This window comes from Monodelphis domestica, chromosome 2, assembly GCF_027887165.1.
Source record: "Monodelphis domestica isolate mMonDom1 chromosome 2, mMonDom1.pri, whole genome shotgun sequence".
NCBI classification, from domain to species: domain Eukaryota; kingdom Metazoa; phylum Chordata; class Mammalia; order Didelphimorphia; family Didelphidae; genus Monodelphis; species Monodelphis domestica.
This window is the reverse complement of record NC_077228.1, coordinates 190,949,207-190,974,990: the sequence shown is the minus strand read 5'-3', so window position 1 is coordinate 190,974,990 and position 25,784 is coordinate 190,949,207. Positions and strand designations below refer to the sequence as shown.

At 38.5% G+C, this 25,784-nt stretch overlaps 1 protein-coding gene across 2 annotated transcripts in view; it reads right to left on the bottom strand.

Moving 5' to 3' along the window:
• The window catches only part of LOC103093164 (CMRF35-like molecule 8), a 28,526-nt gene extending 5,655 nt beyond the window's left edge, over positions 1-22,871 (bottom strand). Inside the window, exons 1-6 of one of the 2 annotated variants that reach the window (XM_007481859.2) lie at positions 22,760-22,871; positions 13,991-14,308; positions 11,667-11,784; positions 11,047-11,159; positions 1,147-1,184; positions 380-484 (exon numbers count right to left, since the gene is read on the bottom strand). In XM_007481859.2, the coding sequence (XP_007481921.1) occupies positions 380-484; positions 1,147-1,184; positions 11,047-11,159; positions 11,667-11,784; positions 13,991-14,308; positions 22,760-22,835 (768 nt within the window). In that variant the 5' untranslated portion in view covers positions 22,836-22,871. The remainder of the gene's footprint in view (positions 1-379; positions 485-1,146; positions 1,185-11,046; positions 11,160-11,666; positions 11,785-13,990; positions 14,309-22,759) is intronic. The other variant, XM_007481860.2, reaches the window with a different exon arrangement.
• Positions 22,872-25,784: the final 2,913 nt, after the last annotated feature.

Sequence of the window (25,784 nt, the reverse complement as noted above, 5' to 3'; positions counted from 1 at the left end):
CTTTTCTGGATCCTTTTAAGTCTCAAATAAAGTCTCATCTTCTAGAAGAAGACTTCCCCAATACCCTCTAAATTCTAGTTCTTTCCCTCTGTTGAATTAGTTCCTATTTATTTCTAGGTGGCTCGTTTATGCAAAGCAGGGACACCAAATCCAATGAGGAACCTTGTCTATGACAAAAACCCATATCTACGGTGTTTTTTCATGTGATTCTATGCTGGTCATCCCAAAAGCTGTTAACTGTCCCTGATATCAAGTCTGCTCAAGCTTTATGGCTTTTGCCTTCCTTAACATGTCTTTAAAATCCTTAGGATTGAGAATGGGAGTAATTCTAGGTGGGGCTAAGGACATCTGTACAGAGAAGTAAGACTCCAGTACTTACCCCAGTGCTGTTTTCTACACTTGGGTTGTTTGGTCTAAGTGGGTCTTGATTTGAGCATCTCTCCTGTAGCTCCATATTTGCATAAAAAGGTTCATTGTTCATCTGCTGAGGAGCAATGAAAGGGAGCTTTTCAGCACTTTGGATAGTAGCATGCAAATAGCCAGAGTTCTTCCTGAGAATTATCTCCTTTTCCGGTGATCCTAGTCCTCTTTCTGTCTACTGATTCACCCCCTGAATGCCCCATACCTCTTCCCATAGCTTCTGTTTCCTGTCCCCAATTTTACCCCAGCTCTTCTCTGACTGGCAAGAAGCCTAGCTAGATTGCTATCCTTTATGTGCCGGCTTCTCTTAGAGTAAAGGATGAGCTCCCCGGGCACAAAGCTGAGGTCTCTGAATTGGGAACCATTGTCCCACCTTCTTTGTTAGGCATAGAGATAGAGCCTGGGCCAGTGATTGTATTAGTATAATGAACTTCCTTAACTGAGGCAAAGTCAATGCCTTCTCTGAATGTAGAGTGTCAGAGCTGTCCAAGGCCCTGAGAATCTAAAGCCTGAGACTGGCCTAAAGTTACACAGACAGTATGGGTCAGTTGAGCCTGAGGCCAGTCTTCTATCTATTAAGCCAAACCACTTTTCTCTGGGAATGGATCAAAATAAAGGAAGACTCTGCTGTGCCAGGGGACATTATATAACTGCATTCTTGGCCTCTTTCCTTATCAGGGAAAGAATGGGGAAACTTCAATTTCCCTGGAGTGTAGCTTCTCTTACCTGATCAGAATCTGGGAACACCATGGATTTCTCATTAGCTAAAAGGAAATAAGGATGGTTAGGAGTCACAGAGCCATTTTCATAGATCACAAGTAGTTATCAGGATGGAAAATGAGTAAGCTGTTGGAGGAGAAAGAGAACATTCACAGAGACTCTGTCTAACCACTCTATTCTTGTAGTACTAACTTTAAAGACTTCTGTCCAGGAGACGATAATCACATTGTGCAGAGTCACCTGCCTTGATGTACAGAGCAAGGATGAAGCAGAGCCATTAATTAAAAAGCAAAAACGGGGAACAAGACAGAGGAGAGAAAAAGCAAGGGTAATATACATTAAAAAAACTTTTTAACCCTTACATTCTATCTTATAGAAGAACATTAAAGGTAGGCAACTGGGATCAAATGCCTTGCCCAGGGTCTTATAGCTGGGAAGTGTCTGAGGCCAAATTTGAATCCAGAACCTTCTTCTGTGAGGTCTGGTTCTCTATCCATCAAGCCACCTAGCTTCCCTGAAATCTACACTTGAGAGAATGTGTGTATCTTCAAAGAGGAGGTCCTTGTAGAGATCTGAGACTGAACTCTCTCAGGATCATGGATCTAGCATTAGATGGGCATCATTAGCTATCTCATCCAGTCCCCTCATTTTATAGCAGAGGTAATTAAGGCCCTAGGTGGGAGGGGATGAGGTTAGGTAACACAAAGAGTAAGTGTTAGAAGTGGGATACGAAATTGGGTTCTCTAACCAGTATGTGTGTTCCTTCTCCCATACCTTGCTATCTTCTTCTGGAGATATTATAGAGTTGTTATAGAGTCTCAGTGAGAAAACCTTACCAATCCAGATCATCATCTATTTTATTTCAGAACAGGGCTTTTTAACCCAAAGCCCTTGATCTTTAAAAAAAAATTTGAACACAACTGGTTTCCTTTGAAATTCACATATATTTTATTTTATACATTTAAAAACATTATTTGGAGGGGTCCACAAGCTTAACCAGAGTACCAAAGAGGTTCATGATACAAAAAAGGTTAATAATTTTTGGATTAGAAAATTGCTTGGGGGCAGTGAGAAGTCATATGACCTGCCTAGGACTCATGTCAGAGGTGGGCTTTGACCCTAGGTCTTGCTGACTCTAAGATCCTAGCTCTCTCCACAATGATAAGTTATTTATTTTGAGACTGATCTTAAGAGGTCACCTAGCCCAACATGAGCACCCCTCTTTCTTTGGCCATCACATTACATAAACTATTCTAGCTGGAGTCATCTACATTCCTTCTTTTTCTTTTAAACCCTTACCTTCTGTCTTAGAATTAATACTGTGGATTAGTTCTAAGGCAGAAGAATGATAAAGGCTGGGTAATGGATATTAAGTGGTTTGCCCAGGGTCACACAGCTAGGAAGTGTCTGAGGCTAGATTTGAACCCAGGACCTCTCATCTCTAGGCTTGACTTTCAATCCACTGAGCTACCTAGTTGCTTCCTCATTCCTGTTATTGTTAGTTTCCTGGCTCAACCTTTGTCCTTATGATCACATTTCAAGAAGTCAAAACCATTATTTTCCCAGCATAAAGCTTATAGTATTTTTGCCTGTAGTATGATTTTAATCAATATCTTTTCATTCATTCATCCATTCATTCATTCACTCACTCATTCTTTCACTCATTTTCTCATTGTCCTAGGAGCTGTCCATTTATTTTCAGCATAGCTCTGCTCTCCCTCATCTCTGTCTCTTTAAAAGAGGAGATACACAGAGATTCTAGAACAAGAGGGCAATACAGGCATTGAAAGAGTTCACAGAACACCCTCTACACTAAGTCCCCAAAAGACAACTCCCAGGAATGTAATTGCCAAATTCCAAAGCTTTCAAGCAAAAGAAAAAATCTTACAAGAAGCCAGAAAAAGACAATTTAGATATAAAGGAATGCCAATCAGGGTCACACAAGACCTTGCAATTTCCACTCTGAATGACTGTAAGGCATGGAACATGATTTTCAGAAAGCAAGAGAGCTGGGTCTTCAACCAAGAATCAGCTATCCATCAAAACTGACTATATACTTCCAGAGGAAAGTATGGGCATTCAACAAAATAGAAGATTTCCAAGTTTTTGCAAAGAAAAGACTAGAGCTCTGTGGAAAATTTGACATCCAAACACAAAGACCAAGGAATACCTGGAAAGGTAAATATGAAGGAAAGGGAAAAGGAGAAAAATGTTATCTTTTTCTTTTATTCAAACTCTCTTCTATAAGGACTACATTTATATCAATTTATATATATTCATATGTGGGGAAAATATGTGTAACTCTCAAAAATTGTATGCATCATTAGAGTAGTAAGAAGAATCATGCATAGGGAATGTTGGGGTCATCAAGATGACATGGAGAAAGGGGGGGATAGAAAGAAAGAGGGAGGGGGGAATCGTTGATGGTACTAAGATATACTCCAAGAAATAGGGGGGAAAACTAAATAGAATAATCTTTCTCACACAAACATACACATAGGAAGGGGAGGGGAAGAATTCTCCTATAAGAAGGAGAGGAAGAGAGTTTTTACTTAAACCTTACTCTCAGTGAAATCAACTCTGAGAGGGAAGAGCATCCAGATCCATTGGGATCTTGAATTCTATCTTATCCAACAGGGTAAGGGAGAAGGGAAAACCAAGAGGTGTAGGGGAGGGGAGGGATCAGAAAAAGGAAGGAGAGGGGGGAGGGGAAGGGAACAAAAAAGGAGGGGCTAGTAAGGGAAACATATCAAGGGAGGGGACTAGGGGGACTAATTCAAAGTAAATCACTGGCTTAAAAGGTTATAGCTAAAGAAGAAAGGTCAGAATTAGGGGAGGATATCAAAATGCCAGGGAGTCCACAAGTGACAATCATAACTTTGAATGTGAATGGGATGAACTTACCCATAAAACATAGATGAATAGCAGAATGGATTAGAATCCAAAACCCTACCATATGTTGTCTTCAAGAAACACACATGAGGTGGGTAGACACTCACAAGGTCAGAATTAAAGGATGGAGTAAGACCTTATGGGCCTCAACTGATAGAAAGAAGGCAGGAGTTGCAATCATGATATCTGACAAAGCCAAAGCAAAAATAGACCTGATTAAAAGGGATAGGGAAGGTAACTATATTTTGTTAAAAGGGACTTTAGATAATGAGGAAATATCACTAATCAACATGTATGCACCAAATGGTATAGCATCCAAATTTTTAATAAACTAGGAGAATTGAAGGAAGAAATAGACAGTAAAACCATATTAGTGGGAGATTTGAACCAACCACTATCAAATTTAGATAAATCAAATCAAAAAATAAATAAGAAAGAGGTAAAAGAAGTGAATGAAATCTTAGAAAAATTAGAGTTAGTAGACATATGGAGAAAAATAAATAGGGACAAAAAGGAATACACCTTCTTCTCAGCACCACATGGCACATTCACAAAGATTGACCATACACTAGGTCACAGAAACATGGCATACAAATGCAGAAAAGCAGAAATAATAAATGCAGCCTTTTCAGATCACAAAGCAATAAAAAAAGTGATCAGTAAGGGTACATGGAAAACCAAATCAAAAATTAATTGGAAATTAAATAATATGATGCTCCAAAATCGGTTAGTTAGAGAAGAAATCATAGAAACAATTAATAATTTCATTGAGGAAAATGACAATGGTGAGACATCCTTTCAAACCTTATGGGATGCAGCCAAAGCAGTAATCAGAGGAAAATTCATATCCCTGAATGCATATATCAACAAACTAGGGAGAGCAGAGATCAATCAATTGGAAATGCAAATAAAAAAACTTGAAAGCAAACAAATTAAAACCCCCCAGAAGAAAACCAAACTAGAGATCCTAAAAATTAAGGGAGAAATTAATAAAATTGAAAGTGATAGAACTATTAAACTAATAAATAAGACTAGAAGCTGGTACTTTGAAAAAACAAACAAAATAGACAAAGAACTGGTCAATCTAATTAAAAAAAGGAAAGAAGAAAAGCAAATTAACAGCATCAAAGATGAAAAGGGGGACAGCACCTCCGATGAAGAGGAAATTAAGGCAATCATTAGAAATTACTTTGCCCAATTATATGGCAATAAATATACCAATCTAGGCGATATGGATGAATATATACAAAAATATAAACTGCCTAGACTAACAGAAGAAGAAATAGAATTCTTAAATAATCCCATATCAGAAAATGAAATCCAACAGGCCATCAAAGAACTCCCTAAGAAAAAATCCCCAAGGCCTGATGGATTCACCAGTGATTCTATCAAACATTCAAAGAACAGTTAATCCCAATACTATACAAATTATTTGACATAATAAGCAAAGAGGGAGTTCTACCAAACTCCTTTTATGACACAAACATGGTACTGATTCCAAAACCAGGCAGGTCAAAAACAGAGAAAGAAAATTATAGACCAATCTCCCTAATGAATATAGATGCAAAAATCTTAAATAGGATACTAGCAAAAAGACTCCAGCAAGTGATCAGAAGAGTCATTCACCACGATCAAGTAGGATTTATACCAAGGATGCAGGGCTGGTTCAGTATTAGGAAAATCATCCACATAATTGACCATATCAACAAGCAAACCAACAAAAATCATATGATTATTTCAATAGATGCAGAAAAAGGCTTTGATAAAATACAATACCCATTCCTATTAGAAACACTAGAAAGCATAGGAATAGAAGGGTTGTTCCTAAAAACAATAAACAGTATATATCTAAAACCATCAGCTAATATCATCTGCAATGGGGATAAACTAGATGCATTCCCAATAAGGTCAGGAGTGAAACAAGGATGCCCATTATCACCTCTATTATTTGACATTGTACTAGAAACACTAGCAGTAGCAATTAGAGAAGAAAAAGAAATCGAAGGCATTAAAATAGGCAAGGAGGAGACCAAGTTATTGCTCTTTGTGGATGACATGATGGTCTACTTAAAGAATCCTAGAGATTCAACCAAAAAGCTAATCAAAATAATCAACAACTTAGGAAAGTTGCAGGATACAAAATAAACCCGCATAAGTCATCAGCATTTCTATATATTTCCAACACAACTCAGCAGCAAAAACTAGAAAGAGAAATCCCATTCAAAATCACCTTAGACAAAATAAAATACCTAGGAATCTATCTCCTGAGACAAACACAGGAACTATATGAACACAACTACAAAACACTCTCCACACAACTAAAACTAGACTTGAGCAACTGGAAAAACATTAACTGCTCATGGGTAGGATGAGCCAATATAATAAAAATGACCATCCTACCCAAACTTATTTATCTATTTAGTGCCATACCCATTGAACTTCCAAAATATTTCTTTACTGATTTAGAAAAAACCATAACAAAGTTCATTTGGAAGAACAAAGGATCAAGGATATCCAGGGAAATAATGAAAAAAAAATACAAAGGAAGGGGGCCTTGCAGTCCCAGATCTCAAACTATATTACAAAGCAACAGTCATCAAAACAATTTGGTACTGGCTAAGAGACAGAAAGGAGGATCAGTGGAATAGACTTGGGTCAAGTGACCTCAGCAAGACAGTATATGATAAACCCAAAGATCCCAGGTTTTGTGACAAAAATCCACTATTTGATAAAAACTGCTGGGAAAATTGGAGGACAGTGTGGGAGAGACTAGGTTTGGATCAACACCTCACACCCTACACCACTTGAACATATAAGTAAATTAGGCAAACACAGAATAGTATACATGTCAGACCTTTGGGAAGGGAAAGACTTTAAAACCAAGCAAGACTTAGAAAGAGTCACAAAATGTAAAATAAATAATTTTGACTACATCAAATTAAAAAGCTTTTGTACAAACAAAACCAATGTAACTAAAATCAGAAGGGAAGCAACAAATTGGGAAACAATCTTCATAAAAACCTCTGACAAAGGTTTAATCACTCAAATTTACAAAGAGCTAAATCAATTGTACAAAAAATCAAGCCATTCTCCAATTGACAAATGGGCAAGGGACATGAATAGGCAGTTTTCAGATAAAGAAATCAAAACTATTAATAAGCACATGAAAAAGTGTTCTAAATCTCTTATAATCAGAGAGATGCAAATCAAAACATCTCTGAGGTATCACCTCACACCTAGCAGATTGGCTAACATGACAGCAAAGGAAAGTAGTGAATGCCGGAGGGAATGTGGCAAAGTAGGGACATTAATTCATTGCTGGGGTTGTGAATTGATCCAACCATTCTGGAGGGCAATTTGGAACTATGCCCAAAGGGCAATAAAAGACTGCTGGGTTTGTACTCCAAAGAGATAATAAGGAAAAAGACTTGTACTAGAATATTCATAGCTGCACTCTTTGTGGTGGCCAAAAATTGGAAAATGAGGGGATGCCCTTCAATTGGGGAATGGCTGAACAAATTGTGGTATATGTTGGTGATGGAATACTATTTTGCTAAAAGGAATAATAAAGTAGAGGAATTCCATGGAGACTGGAACAACCTCCAGGAAGTGATGCAGAGCGAAAGGAGCAGAACTAGGAAAACATTGTACACAGAGACTCATACACTGTGGTACAATCGAACATAATGGAATTCTCCATTAGTGTCAATGCAATGTCCCTGAACAATCTGCAGGGATCTAGGAGAAAAAACAGTATCCACAAGCAGAGGACAAACTGTGGGAGTAAAAACACCGAGGAAAAGCAACTGCTTGACTACAGGGGTTAAGGGGACATGTCTGAGGAGAGACTCTAAATGAACACTCTAATGCAAATACCAACAATGGAATGGGTTCGAATCAAGAACACATGTGAAACCCAGTAGAATCGCGCGTTGGCTATGGGAGAGGTCGGGGTAGGGGGGGAGGAAAAGAAAAAAAAAATTTTCCAGTGAATAATGTTTTGAAATGACCAAATAAAATACTGTTTAAAATAAATAAATAAAAATAAAAGAGGAGATAAAATACTTTAAAAGGAGGTGGTAGTGAGTAAAGGGCAATTCACAAATTTGCCTAGTAAGGTACAACTAAGTATTTAATCCTGTAGGCAGAGTACCATATTGGACTTGGATGGAGATGTGTAATAAGGAATCAGAAGGGAGAAATATGATCCTTGATTCCTAAGATCCCTAATCTAAAAAGGGAGGCATGTCAGTAACCTATTTAAAACGTATACATCAGGAGCAGCTAGATAGCACAATGGAGAGTGTGCCAGGCCCAGAGACAGGAATATCTGGTTCCAAATCTCAGCTCAAACATTTTCTAGGTATGTGACTCTGGACAAATCATTTAACTCCAATTTGCCTATGCTTCACTGCTCTACTATCTTAGAATTGATACTAGGACAGAAGGCAAGGCTTTAAGACATCTCTCTCTTTTTTTGTAAAGTTTGTAATTGTAAATTGTAATTGTAAATATTGATAAATATGAAGCCCATTTTAGATAGATTTATATGAATTGTATCTCATTGACGCTCAGTTTTTCCTATTGCTTTCCTTGATGTGCAGACTCCCAGCCTAGCAGCCTTACTCAAATGCTCTCATTTTTCTTTGTATGGTTTTTGGGGAAATAATAATAAGAACTAACATTTCTATACTGCCTTCCAAATAGTTTATTCGATTCCCACATCCTTTGAGTTAAGTGTTATTATTGTTCCCATTTTACAGATCTGGAAACAGAGGCAGAGATTAAGTGACTTGGTCATAGTGGTCGGGAGTATCTGAGGCTAGATTTAAACTCAGGTCCTGCTGATTCTAAGACAAGTCCTTTATCCACTGTGCTACCTAGAGAAGTTGCTTGCTTTCTTGGAGCTATTTGACAAACTGAAGGGCAACCACTGCCCCTGTTTGGCAGCTTGGCCCATGCCACTTTTCTGTTTCATTTTCTCTTCTAAATCTTACAATGGCTCATTTGGAGGTGTCTCTTAACTTTGGGGCCCTGAATAGTCCCCACGCTGTTTTCTTTCGTTTTTGGAAACCTGGATCCTAGCCATTATTCACATCAAAAACAAAGGTCTGCTTAAAGACCAGAGAGTCCCCAACTTGAGTCCTTACTCTTCTATTGAAGCCTATGCACTGTACCCCACTTCCTTCCTATATAAGCTAGTGTTAGGTTGGTATTGGGTGGGATTTACTAGGGTGAATGTATTGACGGGAACTGGAGGGGATAATCTGGTAGAGGAAGAGGTGACTTTTGAGTAATATTCTTGAAGATGAGTTTAGTGGAGCAGAGAGGTGAAAAGATATTCTCAGAAGGAAGGAAGATTTAAGTGTGAATTGACTATGAGAAATTTCAAGTAGGTTGAAAAGGTTTCCTTGACTATATAACCCAGGGATGAGAGCAAAATAAGTATAGAAGTTGTTGGGGGAATCTTGTGGCCCTAAATCAGAAATTTAATTTTGACGTAAACAGTGATTAGGAGCTCAAGTTTCTTTAAAAGGGGGAGGAATGGGACTGCTGGGCCCTTAGAGAGAAAGAACCTCAGATTCTCAGTGGCCTAAAGTTAAGCTGGTCTGAGAAACTCATCAACATGATTGATTAATAGTGAAACTGGAGGAAAATGATACAAGCCCAGCTACCAGAGGAAATAATTATCCTTTAGCCTGTGAAAGAGATCACTGAGAAACAACTACTTCCTTCCCTGAAGGCCAAGAATGCCCAGTGAGAAAGGGAGCATGTGAGTGAATGGCATTGCTATGTATGTGGTGAAAAGAGGAAGTGGAGAAGGGAAATTCCCCATGCAAAGGACAGTGAAGATCTATTTCTATCCCTTTCTGAAGACAACTGAACTCTCCCTTCCCAACTTTCCATGGCTTTTATGCTGTCTTTCCTTTTGGCAAGCCTTAGAAGTAAACTGTGGCTATGTTGAAAGTGTCTACCCCACCTCAAACCATCATTGCATTAAAAATCCCAAAATAAACTTAGTTGACTTGCAATTGCATATATATCCTTGCCTTGGTGGAGCAGAGAGGAATAGATATAGGGTAACTGGAAATCAATTTGAAAAAAAGTTACATAACCGGGCATACTCTTTGACCCAGTGATACCATTACTTGGACCTAAACCTCCAAAAATATCAAAGAAGGTGGGGTGGCTGGGTGGCTCAGTGAATTGAGAGCCAGGTCTAGAGATGGGAGGTCTTGGATTCAAATCTGACTTCAGATACTTCCTAGTTGTGTGACCCTGGGAAAGTCACTTAATTCTGTCGCCGAGCCTATACCTCTCTTCTAAACAGTATTGATACTAAGACAGAAGGTTAGGGTTTTTTTTATTTTAGAAAAGGAGGAAGAGGTCACATATGTACAAAAATATTTCTAGCATCTTGTTTTGTGGTGACAAATAATTAGAAACTAGAAACTGAGCCAATTAATTAGGTAAAAGGCTAGAGAAATGATGGTATATGAATAGAATGGCGTACTATTGCTCTATAAGAAATAATAAAGGGGATTTTTTTAATGAACTGATATAGAGTTGGTCTAGATGATCTCTAAGGTCCTAAAATTGTATTATTCAGATTCTGAGATTCTTTGCTTTATTTGCTACACATACTAATGTGTGAATATTAAGGTCTTTCCTGTACCAAATTATACATTTATATTAAAATTTTTAAAAAATAAATTTATATTAAAATATTAATATTGTAAAAATGAATAGTCCTGAAACTCTGATTAACTATTATTTCAGAAGACTGATGACAAAGCATGATGCTGAATAACAGAAAAGTGGTGTGCCACATTTTGGAAATGACCAATGTGAGAATTTTTTTTCTTAACTATGCATACATGTTACAAGTTTTTTTTTTCTTTCTTCCAAATGGAGGGGTAAGGAGGGAAGGGAGAAAAAACAAATACTAGATAATTGGAAAAAATTAATAAAAAGTAAATTAAAAAAAGATATGGCCTGAGGTGGCACACTCACCTTTTTTCTGTCTCACTATCAATCTCCAAGTCAAAAACAAAGCTCCCACTAATAGAATAATTAAGAAACCCAGGACCGAGAGCAATATTCCAGGTTTTTCAAGAATCCAAGGTCTAGAGAAAAAAATGCAAAGCAGTTAATAGTCTAATCCTCTTCCCTACCCCTCCCTCTTTTATGGAGTTTACTTTTAAACATAGGAGACAACAAATAAACAAATAGGTTAATAAGTTACCTACTGAATAAAAGGAAAGTAGACTTAAAGAGGAAGGCACTTGTATCTGGGAGTGATCTTTCTGCAGAAGGTAGCATTTGAACAGGGACTTGAAAAAATCTAAGACATATCAAGAGGTAGAGGTGAGGATGGAGAACCTAAATCCCAGCATCCTATGTTCCTTCTCATGTTATATCCTTACGTTTTGGAGATAGTGTATGTGATTCTGCCTCTCTTTCTTTTCCTGCTAACATGGCTGGGAAAACTTCTCTTTATTCAGGCTTTTACTTTTGTCTTTTTATTTCCTTTACTTCAAGTGATTATTAATCAATCTTATAAAATATAATACTTGGAGTTATTGGATATTACTTTTAATCTTACAGGGGAGAGATATTGCATTTATCCTTACCGTTGAAGTTTCTTGTGGTCAGAAATCTCTTCTGAGGTCTTCTCTCTCTCTGTTTCATTGGTCATTGGAATTTCTGTTGGTAATGTGGTTGTATATGTATTTGGGGTCACCCTAGGTGCTGGGAAAAGGAAAAATCCAGATCAAGTCCAAGGCATTGTCCTTTAGTCTTTTCTCATACAAACACGTGTATATTTCCATTTTACAGAAGTTTGTGATTCATTACACTAACTGGGCAGATGAATCTGGGGGATGAGACCTGCTGGAGCAGAAGGGACTACCCTTCACCAAATCCCACAATATAAATCTAGATTAGAAGTTCTTAACCAAGGCTTTAGGACTGTTCTTTTCTTTCTTTTTTTTTTTTAAACCCATACCTTCTGTCTTAGAATCAATACTATGTATTGGTTCCAAGGCAGAAGAGTAGTCAGGGCTAGGCAATGGGGGTTAAGTGACTTGCCCAGGGTCACACAGCTAGGAAGTGTATGAGTGAGGCCAGATTTGAACCTAGGACCTTCCATCTCTAGGCCTGGCTCTCAATCCACTGAACTACCCAGCTGTCCCCTTTTCTTTTTTCTTAAAATCTTTACCTTCTGTCTTAGAATAGATATGTGATATTGCAATATTCCAAGGCAGAAAAGTGGTAAGGGCAACTGAGCTACTACACAGCTAGGAAGTGTCATGCCAGATCTGAACCCAGGATCTCCCATCTCTAGGCCTGGCTTCTAGCCACTGAGCTACGTGGCTGACCCTTGTGATTTTATTCTTTAAAATTACTTTGATAACTGAATTTCAACACAATTGGTTTCTTTTCTAATTCTCTGTATTTTATACATTTAAAAACAATACTAATGGGGTCAGGTTCGTAGTTAAAAAAATACTAACAGGTGACATAGTGGATAGAGCTCCAAACCTGAAGTAGAGAGGACCTGGGTTCAGTTCCAACCTCAGGCATTTCTGAGCCGTGTGACTCTGGGCAAGTCATTTAAATCCATTTGCCTAGCCCTTGCCCTTCTGTCTTAGAGTTGTCATTAAGACAGAAAGTAAGGATTAGAAACCCCCCAATACTGAGAAGGGCCCTTAGGCTTCACTAGACAGCCAAAGAGATCCAGGACACAAAAGGGGTTAAGAGCTCTTGGCCTAGATTCACTTAAATCAATCTCAAGGTAATACCTCCTTGGACTTTGATGTCTTCCTCTGAGGGGTTGAAGATGAGGGGACTTATTCAGAGAACCCTCACTAGATTATGAGTTACTCAGTGGGGAGGAGTTGGAAGACATGGCAGGGAGAAGTCAACATTGGATGTTTTCAGAGAAGTCCTGAAGGTGGTCAGGACAGCTTCTCTGTGACACCTGAGCCTTTTTTTCTGACAACAGCAGGTATCATTCATGGTTAGTGACCAGTGGCATGGCCCTTTTAAGAGGTCTAGACAGCCTCTTCCTTTGTTGCTTCATGGTAAGATGATCCAATGGGGCACATTGGAAAGAGCCTTAGAAGACCTGAGTTTGAACCTCACTCTAGGGGTTATTAGCTGTGATGACTTATAGCAAGTAATTTATTACTCTAAAACTCAGTTTCTTCATCTGTACATGGAGATAATAATATTTGTACAACTAAGTACTGTATAATAGTGCTTGGGGAGAAAGTCCTTGAAAATCTTAAAGTTTTATAGAGATGTCAGATTTCTTTGTAAAAGAATTGAATACATAGAAGATTGAATACATAGTATTGGAGGTGGATAATCTGATGGAAGTGACTAGATCCTGAGATTGATCAAGATTCGCACAAAAATTGGGGCTTGGTTTAGAATTGCATGGAGATGAAAATCAGAACAAGAGCTACAGCCTGGGTCTTCTCAGAGCTAGGAAACATCTCCTTGTTCTTAACTATGACTAGGCTACAGACCACAGTAGATATGAGACCCCTTCTCCCTCCCCCCAGGGGAATCATCAGTCTTTTGGGATGGAAGTGGGGTCTTGTCCAGTTCCAAGGAGTGGGAGCCACTTAGGGTAAGTCTCTTAGTTTGGTCCATGACTATAAGGGAAGAGAGTGGGTTTTGGAGAACTCAGCCACTCCAGTGCAACTAATGCAGTGAGTGTCTTCTGGATTCCATTGATGTTAACCTCAGACAATTTGGAACTTATTACCCAATTTACATGGATAAACAGGTAAACAGGTGCATATTTATGCCCAAGATCATACACATTATCTGGAGTTGCCAACAACCAGTTGTGGATTATTTTATTGCCTTCAGTTGTGGAGGTGTGATGTGGGGAATAGCTCTTGGTTCCATAAGCTCTTGAGGCTAAGAGAAGTCTTCCTCTTACCTGGAACAACAGATACAGTAATTGTGTTTAAGGAATCTAATCCAAGGATGTCAATTCCACACCAGTAGGCTCCTTCATCAGCTTCAGTGAGGTTTTTCATGGTTATTATGAATGTTTGATTTTCAGGATGGTCTCTGACAGACACTCGTCCATTCCCATTGGATGTTGAAATAACAGTTTTGTCACACAAAATCAACATTTGTTTTCTGCACCAATATTTCATTGCATTCTTGTAGGCTTTTTCATAGAAACACTGCACAGTTAAAGTTTCTCCTACAGTTCCTATCACCTCTCTGGTACCAGACAGAGACAGGCAATCTGGAAAACACAAATCCATGTTGTCATTTCCTCATGTGCAAGGTCTAAAGCAAAGTGGATGTTGTCCCATGAGCTCATTTCCCCTTGAAGGCATCATCTGTAACCATTACCCTAAGCCCTGGCATGAAGTAGAAGCCAGGGAGACACTCAACACTGTTATCTTATTCAGAGACAGAGAGGACTGGAAGACCATGCCCAGATTTAGGAGCTGAAGATGAAACGCTCTCTTCTTTTTACTTTTGATTTCCTGAGAAAAATCAAAAGTAGAATCCCCAGGAGAGCATTGGACACCAAAGTACAATGACTATACTTTGTGACTCCACATAAGAAGCTGTTCTGAAGAGACCAAGAAACAAGAAGGTGAATTAGGCAGAATACAAAATTTAAAAACAGGGGCAGCTAGGTAGCTCAGTGGATAGAGTGCTAGGCCTAGAGTCTAGAGGACTTGGGTTCATAGCTGTGGGACCCTGTTGAAGTCACTTAACCCTGTTCACCTAGCCCTTGCACTTCTGTCTTAGAGTTGGTACTAAGACAGAAAGTAAGGCTTAAAAAAAAGACTAAAAAACAAGCAGTCTGGGTTTCAGTCTTTTTTTCTTTAAACCTTACCTTTTGTCTTAATATCAATTCTAAGACAGAAGAGCAGCAAGGGCTTGGTAAATGGAGTTAAGTGACTTGCCTAGGGTCATATGAAAAAATGCTCTAAGTCACTTTTGATTACAGAAATGTAAACTGAAACAACTCTAACCTCTCAGATTGGTTATCAGGACACAAAAGGAAAATAATAAATGCTGGAAAGGATGTGGAAAATAGGTACACTAATGTACTGTTGGTAACATTGTGAACTGATTGAACCATTCTGGAGGACAATTTGGATCTATGCTCTAAGGGCTACAAAACAGTGCCTAATCATTGACCCAGCAATACCAAGGTCTGAATCTCAAAGGCATCCAAGGAAAAGGACCTATATTCACAAAAATATTTAGAGCAGCTCTTTTTGTGGGATCAAAGAACTGGAAACTGAATGAGTGCATAACAATTAGGGAACAATAGAATAAATCATAGTACATGGTTATCATGGAATACTATTGTGCTATAAGAAATGAAGGGGATGGTTTCAGAAAAATCTGGGGAGATTTATATGAAGTGATGCAAAGTGAAGTGAATTAGGAGAATATTATACATAGTAACAGCAATACTGTAATGATGATCAATTGTTAAATGTTAAAATAAAGTACAATTATTTTTTTAAAAGCCTTCTTTCCTTTCTTCCTTCCTTCCTCCCCACTCCTTCCCTTCCTTAATAAATATACTGATGTGAACAGATATTTCCTTGAGGTGGATAGCATTCACCATCATAAGTCCTTCAGGAATGTCCCAGATCTTTGCATTGCTGAGAGTAAAGGCTTCCATTTTGTAGAGGGGCCCAAGCTAGTCAAATTTAATTCTCCTCCTGGCTCTGCTTCTGACTCTCCAGATTTTTGACACCAGATCTACTCTTTAGAAAGATCAATTTGGCAGCTAAGTGGTGGATGAACTTCAGAATGGAGAGATTTAAATCAGAGAGACAAACCTTAAGGCTACTTAAAAAAAAAAAGAAAAACCTTATCTTCTATCCTAGTAACAACTCTAATATAGAAGGCCAAGGTTAGGTAAATAAGGTTGTGACTTGTCTCAGGTCACATAACTAGTATATATCTGAGGCCAGATCCTCCAACTGTGAATTTCAAAACTATTCAACCCTGTTCAAACCATTCTTTAGAGGATGGGATTTGGCTATTTCCTGATCAATAGCAATAGAGATACTTGGAATGACAGAATCAGGTCTTGGAAACTACAATCTTCACCCTACTCAAGGTAACAGGATTTAGGAAGGGCTGCAGCAAAGCTCAAGATTTAATTATTTGAGAATATGACCTTCAATAGACACGTGCAAAGGGGACAGACCTCTGGGCGGTCCTGGGTTAAGCTAGAGCCACCATTAGCACAGGGGAGACACAGGAAGTGAGGTAGAGGAGAGCTGAGGAGTGCTGGAACTTCCTGGGTGGAGGAGAGGGTGGTTGTTGGAGCCTGGTGCTTGGAGTGGAGGCCCTCAGACTGTTTCTCCATTTTGGTCATGTGAGTGATAGGGACTGATCTTTTTTCTTTGCCTCGGCTATCCAAGGCCTTGGGTCTTTGGCCCAGCCTAAGCAGAGGGGGTATTTAAGCCCTATTCCCTTCTCTCCCCTTTCTCTCTCTCTCTCTCTCTCTCTCTCTCTCTCTCTCTCTCTCTCTCTCTCTCTCTCTCTCTCTTTCTCTAATACCTTTCTTCCTCCTGTTAGTAATTAAAAACTCCATAAAAGGTTGACTGCTGACTTGAATTTTCATTTGGGAATTACATAGCTGAATTCCTTGGCGACCTTAAATTAATATATATCAGTCTTTTAAAGTGATTTCCATATCACACAACTCCAGGTTGGACACTCTACCCACAGTGCCACCTAGCAGCCCTTTATTTTAAGGCTACTGTAAAAGTCTTGGGGGAGGGGACAGCTGGGTAGCTCAGTGGATTGAGAGCCAGGCCTAGAGACGGGAGGTCCTAGGTTCAAATCTGGTCTCAGACACTTCCCAGCTGTGTGACCCTGGGCAAGTCACTTGACCCCCATTGCCTAGCCCTTACCACTCTTCTGCCTTGGAGCCAATACACAGTATTGACTCCAAGATGGAAGGTAAGGGTTTAAAAAAAAAGTCTTGGGGGAGCAGCTAGGTGGCACTGAAGATGAAGACTCATTTTTCCGAATTCGAATCTGGCCTCAGACACAAAATTATGTGACCCTGGGCATGTCACTTAACCCTGTTTACTTCAGTTTCCTCATCTCTAAAATGGACGGAAGAAAGAAATGGGAAACTATTCCAGTATCCTTGCCAATAAAACCCCCAAAGGGGTCACAAAGGGTTGGACATGAATTAAAAACAATTGAACAACAATAGTCTGGAAATGAGGTGATGAGATCCTGTACCAGGATGGTGACAAAGTCATAAAAAAGAAAAGGATATATAAAAGAGATGTGGGGGTGGGGTGGTAAGAGAGAGCTAGGAGTTGAGGATAACACCTAGATTGTAAGCCTGGGTGACTAGAATGAAGGTGGTATTTTCCATAGCAATAAGAAAGTTAGGAATAAGAGTAAGTTTGAGGGGAAAGATAATGAATTCAGTTTGGACATATTGACTTAAAGGCATGTAAGGGACATGTAGTTTGAAAAGTCCAATAGATAGTGGAAGATGTAAGATTGGAGTTAACAGAGATGTTATAGCTGGATAAATAGATGTAAGAATCATAGACTTAGAAATGACAATTGAATCTAATCAGGATAACAGAAAACTCAGGAATTTCTACATTAAAACAACAAAGGGCACGGAATACAATATTTTGCAAAGCAAAGGAGCTGGGTATACAACCAAGAATAACCTACCCAGAAAAGTATAGGCATGCTAGGGAAAAATGGCTATTTAATGAAATAAAATATTTTCAATAATTCTTTTTTATGTTTGGATTTTCATTTTAATAACAAATTTCCATATAAGTTTTCCAAAGTTATGTGATCCATATTGTCTCCCTCCCTTCTTCTGCTCCCACTCTTGGAGCTGGCAAGCAATTCAATCTGGGTTATACATATATTATCACACAAAACATATTTCTATATTTGTCATTTTTGTAAGTGAATAATCCTTTAAACCCAAACTTCAAAACACATACCCAAATAAACAAGTGATAAACCATATACTTTCATGTATATTTCTACTCCAGCAGTTCTTTCTCTAGAGGTGGGTAGTATTCTTTTTCATAAGTCCCTCAGAATTGCCCTTGGTCATTGTGTTGCTGTTAGTAGCAAAGTCTATCACATTGATTGTTCCACATTATTACTGTTACTGTGTATTATGTTCTCTTGTTTCTGCTTATTTCATTTTGCATCTGTTCATGTAGGTCTTTCCAGCTCTTTCTGAAATCATCCTGCTCATCATTCCTTACAGCACAACAGTATTCCATGACCATCATATACCACAATTTGTTCAACCATTCCCCAAGTAAGGGATATCTCTTTAGTTCCTAATTCTTTGCCACTACAAAAAGAGTAGCTACAAATGTTTTTGTACAAACAGGTACATTCCTTATTTTTTTTTATTATCACTTTGGGATACAGACCTAAGAGTGATATTATTGGTTCAAAAGGTATGCATTCTTTTATAGCCCTTTGGACATAATTCTAAATTGTCCCCCAGAATGGTTAGATCAGTTCACAACTCCACCAGCAATGCATTAGTGTCTGAATTTTGCCACATCCCCTCCAAAATTTATCATTTTCCTTTACTGTCATATTGGCCAATTTGATAAGTGTGAGGTAGTATTTCAGAATCATTTTAATTTGCATTTCTCTAATAAAGAGGGATTTTAGAACATGATTATTGATGGCTTTGATTTCTTCATCTAAAAACTGCGTATTTGTAACCTTTGACCATTTATCAATTGGGAAAACCAGAATACTAGCATCAAAAATGAAAAATGAATTTACCTCTATTGAAGAAGAAATCAATTATTAGGAATTATTTTGCCTAATTCTATATGCCAAGAAATCTATCAATTTAAGTGAAATGGAAGATTATTTACAGAAATAAAAGAAGAAAAGTAATATCTAAATAAACCTATTTTAGAAAAAAGAATTTGAACAGGCCATAAAAAAACTTCCTATGAAAAAAGTCCCAACATCCAACAAAAACACTAAGGAGCAGTTGGACATATGTAGGGATAATTGGGAACAAACAGTATCATGAAAACAAAGAGAGAAGAGAATATCAAAGAGAAGAGGGTGAGTGACAGTGAAGAAGACCACAGAGAAGTCAAGAAGGATGAGGAGTGAGAAAAGACCATTCGACTTGACAATTATTCCAGCCAGAGAAAGGATATTTTCTAGGCGGCACCAGATTTGGGAGCAGTCAAATAATAATCACAAAGTTGAGAGTTTCTGATTTTGAGCTTTGAGGTAACAGCTTTCTAGAGGAAGAATATCTCTATATCATGCTTCTTGGAAAAGGAAGAGGATTGTTGACAGAGGAATGCTTTGCAATTGAAGGACTGAATCATGCCTTGTGTGTGGGGTTGGTGATTGTGGAGGTGAGGGTAGGGGGATAAAGGAGGAAAGAGATTTGAACTTTGCCAACCCTGCTATTGCTATGACTTATACAGATAGTGCAGGTCCTTGGGAAAAAAGATAGTTTGCCTAGCACCTCATCCCTAAAAACATATCTGTCTTTCAGGGGTCCTCAAATAGACTATTTGAGTGTTTTATGTGTTTCTGTATTTGTTTCTGGGCACTCATAAGACCTTTGTATTTCCTACATTCTCTGTAGGGGACAAAATAAAAGCTATGGGATACCCAATATCCATGTGTTATGTTGAATGCTTTTGTAGGAGGTTAGGATTCTGTTATTTATATTTAGCAGATTATTCTTTGGAGATTCCCCCCAAGTAAAACCGAAGGCAAGGCACAGTGAGTCAAATAGGCAAACTAACTATTTTGGTGTCCAGACCTACTCTATGTGAGCCCAAGGTCTCAGGGTTAGGCAGCAAGGACTGGTTCATGTGTTTCATAAGACTTATGAACTTTTGGATAAGAAACTAAAATTTTTAGCTAAGTGTTATTTCCAAGAATACTGGTAGACTTCAGAAGAGAAGGTAGTTTTGGGAAATGAAAAGCTAGCTAAGATGGTATAATGAATGGAAGAAAAACTTCTTGTCTATGGATTAAACTAAAGGAATGATAGGGCTCTTGACCATGGGTGGAGTACTAGGAAGATATATTTGCTGGGAGTCTGATCAAGTGGTTATTATGTTGAAAATGAAGAGAGAAGAGGAAAACTTCATAATACAGTTTACTTATTTAAAAAACAACAAGGTCAATGTAGAAAGAAAAAAAGTTTGAAGGCAAAAGGAGAAATGATTCTGATGAGGCAAAAGGTGGAGTTGGTTGAAGAGGCCCATGTGGTTTCACAAGGAAGTCATGAACCAGCTCAGTTTTTAAAAGGCATGAACAGAAGTTGAAAAGCAAAAGCAGATAATAGAACCTGAATACAAAACTGTGGCACAGTCTTGGAAGAATAATGTCAGAAGCACTAAAGCCTGGAATTAGCTGTGGCTGGTAATGAGTGCTAAGGACAATGAAAAGGGTGAACTAAAAAAAAAACTTGTTAGAAGGGAGGGAGAAACATCCAAGAAGGAATTGGATTGTTTCTGTAAGTAGATGGAAAAAATGAGAAAGGAAGAAAATGAGAAAGCAGAATGACTCAATTTTAACTTCGCTTCTCAGGTTCCTAATGAACTATTTGCTGGGAGAACCATCAAAAGAACTGTCAGATGCTATTGCCAAAATGTTTCCAGTGAATTTTGAAAGATCATAGAGTTGAAAAAAGTGTGATTGTAGGACAAAAGAAGAGCAAATGCCATAAATTTCAAAAAAGGGGTTGAATTTGGATTCTAAACCATAGTTCAGCAAGTTTGACTTCAATTCCCAACATTCTAGGATACATTGCAAAAGGGATAATTTATAGACATGTAAAAAGAGAAGTAAGGACTACCAAGTTGAAATGGTTTTCAACAAGAAAAAACTAATTTCATTTCCTTTTTGACATGGTAGCTAGACTGGCAGATTAGGATCTCCTTTCCTTTCCTTTCTTTTTTTCTGCTTTTCTTTAATATCTCCATCATTTAGCACAGTTTCTGACACATGATAGAAGTTTTAAAAAAAACAACCCTAACTTTCTATCTTAGAATCAATACTAAGTAATGAGGCAGAAGAGCAGTAAAGGCTAGGGGTTGTGACTTGTCCAAGATCCCACAAGTAGGAATTTTATGAGGTCAGATTTGAACTCGGGCTCCTGGCTCTAGGCATGGTACTCTACCTACTGTGTTACCTAACTGTTCCATAATAGGAGCTTAATAAATACTTGTCTGACTTGTGTTGCACATAGTAGTACTTAATAAATGCATAGATGAATAGGGGTCAATCAGTCAGAGAATGAAGGAATCATTTTTATGTTTGGCAAATTTGCCAAATTTGCAAATGACACACAGTGCCCAACACATAGTAGAGACTTAATAAATGTTTGTTGAGTGATTGGTACAAAACTGGGAATTACAACAGGTTGATTGACAAAGGCTGGATACAAGAAGAAAAAGACACATTAAAATTATGGACCAAATCTAATTGGATGAAATTTAATTAAACAAATGTTTAGTAAGCTCACACTAAGCATAGGTACAGGAGATATAAAGACAGAAACAACGAAAAATGGTTTCTTCCCTCAAGAAGCTTACAGTCTTGAGACAGCTAGGTGTCTCAGTGGCTAGAGTGCCAGGCCAATCTGTCCTCAAACACTTCCTAACTGTGTTATCCTGGGCATGTCACTTGACCCTATTTGTCTCAGTTTTCTCATCTTCAAAAACAGCTGGAGAAGGACATGACAAGCTACTCTAGTGTCTCTGCCAAGAAAATCCCAAATGAGGTCATGAAGTGTCAGACAAAACTACTGAACAACAATAACAAAGAAAGTCCTACATTCTGTTTTTTTTTAAAGCTTATAGATATGAGATGAGAAAGACAAGGTCAGATAATGACATGAATAAACAAACAAATAAAAAAGAGTCAATAGAGTAACATGGCAGCCCAAAAGACATTGTTCTCTTTAGGCTCCCCTAAGAGAGGCAAAAGGAAATGTGACCATCTAACTCCACTCAGCTTTGGTCAGACCAATGGCACTGGCTTCCTTGCTGATTTTCAACTAAGATATCTTCCAACCCTGGGCACTTTCCATGGTCTGGGATGCTTTCCCTCCTTTACTCTACATCCTGATTCCCCTAGTTTCCTTCATATCCCCATTAAATCCCAGGAAGCCCTTTCTCATCCCTCTTAATTCTAATGACTTCCTTCTATTGGTGATGTCCAATTTATCCCATCTATAGTTTGTACATAGCTGTTGGTAAATTCTTTCCTTCAAACTGTATGTTCCTTGAATGCAGGGATTGTCTTTATATCCTCAGAGCTTAGCACGGAGCCTAGGTACAGAGCTGGCTCTAGCTAAATGTTTGTTGACTAACTCACAGTTTCATAAGGAGTCTGCCATGCTGGAGCATGCTCAGAGAAGGAGCCAAGGTGGTCCATCACTCACTCTTTCTCTCCAAGTCCTTCAAAGTCAAGTTAGTCACTTGAGTTTGAGTCCAGATACATATGGACTTCTTTTAAGTATATCTTATTTCTTTCTCTGGTCTCTGGTCCTCTGTTCTCAAGTGTCAGGAGCTGATCTTCATTCTAGGTTCCCTGGAGAGCCTGGTTCCTAGCTTCTCCTTCTAGAATCTGCTGCCAGCTCCTCTCCTCATGCTGGTGCCAGAAAGCCTTTCCCAGTCAAATGATCTGTCTCACTCACCTTCTGGGCAAAGGAATAGCAGAAGTGAAGGTAGCAGCAACAATGGTGACAGTGGGAACCTCTCTTGCTTGTTCATTTCTCCGATGGTTGTTCCAACTGCGTTATCTTTAGTGCTCACTTCTCTCTAATCGTGGAGTACTCAGGAAGACACTTTAGCATCTGGTTTCGGTTTCTGCTTTTTTTTTTTAATTCTTTTTCCCATCATACTTCTTATTTCTATGTAATGGCATAATGATAAGGTATCTACGCAATTGTTCAGAGGTAAAGAGGAAGAATTTAATAATAATAAACATTTAAATAATGTCTACTATGTGCCAGGCACTGTGCTAAGAGCTTTACAGACTTGAAAGTTTACAGAGAATGAAAGTTGCCAGGGAGAGGAAAGCTTAGTAAGAGGGGTGGAAAAAAGGGAAGAAATACATTGTATTTAGAGGAGAAGGGAAAACACATTCCTATGGTACCTACTATGTGCCAGGCATTGTACTAAGTGCTTTTTACCACTATTATCTTATTTGATCTTTATAAGAACCTCTACAGGTAGGTGCTATATTATGAGCCCCATTTTACAGTTGAGGAAATAAAGGCAGAAAGAGGTTAAGTGATTTGTACAGGATTACATAGCTAGTGAATGTCTGATATCACACTTGACTCCTTCCTGACTCCACGTCCAGCTACCTTTGTGTTCGTTTAATCACTGTTTGACAGGCAAGACCTACTTCAAATCTCTGTGAAGTACAATTTCTTGTAACCTGAAGCAGCTGTTAATACCCATGCTTTCATGTTTCACACAACACTCTTTCCATAATCAATACAATTGCTAACATTTATGTGATTGTCCAGGTAACATGTCTCAGGGATGGTCAACATGTTTCTAGCTGCATTGTTGGTTGAGAGTATAGTCTAGGTGGCATCCTAAAGGGTCCCTCAGGCAACTTAATCCCCCAAATCCCCCTCTCCATACCTTCTGTCTCAGAATCAATACAAGCATTGGTTTCAAAGCAGAATATCAGTAAGGGCTAGGCAGTTGGGGTTGTGACTTGTCGAGGATCACATAGTTAGGAAGTATCTGAGGCCAGATTTAAACCCAGGACCTCCCAACTCCATGTCTGATGATATGGGTGGCAAAATATGATGAAAATATGATATGATAGGGTTTCATCCAAAGAATTTGATAACTCAGGCTGACTCCATGGCAAGGGAACAAGTTTTATTATAAGAGAATAGAGTTATAGTGTTATGATAGAGATAGTGTATAGAGAGTTGGCTGGTGGGGTATATGTGAGGGATTTTCAGGAATGCTTTTTATCTTGATTGGTTGTCAGGGAAGGAATTGATTATTTGGGTATAGTAGTTTCTCTGTAACTAAGGAACAGAAGTCATTTTGTCCATGGTGCACTTTGGTCTGTGTGACTTTACTCATGATTCACCTTGTTTGTACACTGGAGGGGGGGTAAGGTGAAAATCACAATGTAAATGGAATGCTAATTATATATTAATCACCTTGAGTCAATTTTCAGTCAAATTTTGCTCTTTCTATGCAGGCTCTAAGGAAGGCAGTTGAAGTGGTACACTTCACAAAGTGAGTTTAAATACTCAGAATTTCAATTATTGGAACTATGATTTATTAATAAAAGAATAAAAACAGAATCTACCAGCTGGGACAGCCTTCCCTAATGGAAGGTGCCCAGATCTAACATTGTGGAACAGTTTATATAGGATTACAAGATACAAAGTTATTTCTTTTTACACATAGGTTCTTAATCAAACAAACCTTATCACTGACATAGGAATGTGGGGTCAGAGATGAGGAGGCAATCTTCAGATTTATGTGGGGGCTGTTATTTAGGGGCTGTTTACTTTCATATCCATTAAGTCACCTAGCCATATGTTATCTTGCTTCCATCCTGACCTCTTTGATAGTCCTGAAATTCCTTCGTTGTCCTGTCCTTTCTAATTCTCACCTCCAAGCTAAGTAGAGACTGGTCTGCTGTCTGCATAAACAGCTTGACTTCTTGGGGGAGGGAAGCCAGGTCTGTTCCCTAAAAATGCTGTCAGGGGTTTTTAAATCTGTTTTATCTATTTCAATTTTGCCATTCTCCCCTTTTGGGACTACTTCACATTGAATATGGAAATCGGATATTGTTTAAACCTAATCTTTCTTGATTGGGAAACTGAACCACCTGTACTTATTCAGAGACCCTTAATCAAGGACTGAGGTCATTATTGGTGAAATATTGGCACCCATCCCCAGTTGGCACTTGGGGAACTGCTCCATTCTCCCTCTTCCTAGCACTCAAGGACATTTTTTTTTTGCATATCCTACCCCTCTGTCCAGCCACTCAAAGCAAATACTTCCTCCCTCTGCTCTCAGGTGATGGGGGTAGGGGGTAGGGACTCACAGGCAGCTTGAATTTGCCTTCTGGGCACTCAAACTTGAAAAACTTTGCTAGTGCTAACCTAGGTTATGTCGAAAAAAGATTGATATAAGGAGTTTTCTCATAGTTGTAACTTTAAGGAATGTGTATGTCTTATCTGAAAGGTGGCCTCATACTATTCAATTAGTTATTGTTTCCATGTTACTTTGATTGTTTATAGTTACTTGGTGGGGGTGAGTAGGACACTACCCTTCATGGCAACCCACATCACTGGCACTTTGGTCACAGATCGACCTAACTGCTCACCTGGAGCAACTTTCAAGACCTTTAGATTTGTTCATCTCATTGGAAAGTCCCTAACCCTTTTAGCTGAGTTTTCTCCCATAATATGGTTTAATTTTTTTAAGTATTTCTGAATCATGGGTAAGAAATTTAGGATTAGGGTTTCAAAAATTAGTTCTGTTCCTCAGGTGGACTGATTTGAGCAAGATGAAAAGACAGGAAGGGTTGGGAATGGTTTTCAGAAATATTAGCTCTTTAAGTGAAAGAAAGAAGGATGGGTCAACAGAAAGAGGGGTTTAAAAAAAAAGAAGGGCCAGGAATTAATCAAGACCTTTCCCCATGCAAATCTACCAGCCCATTGGAATATA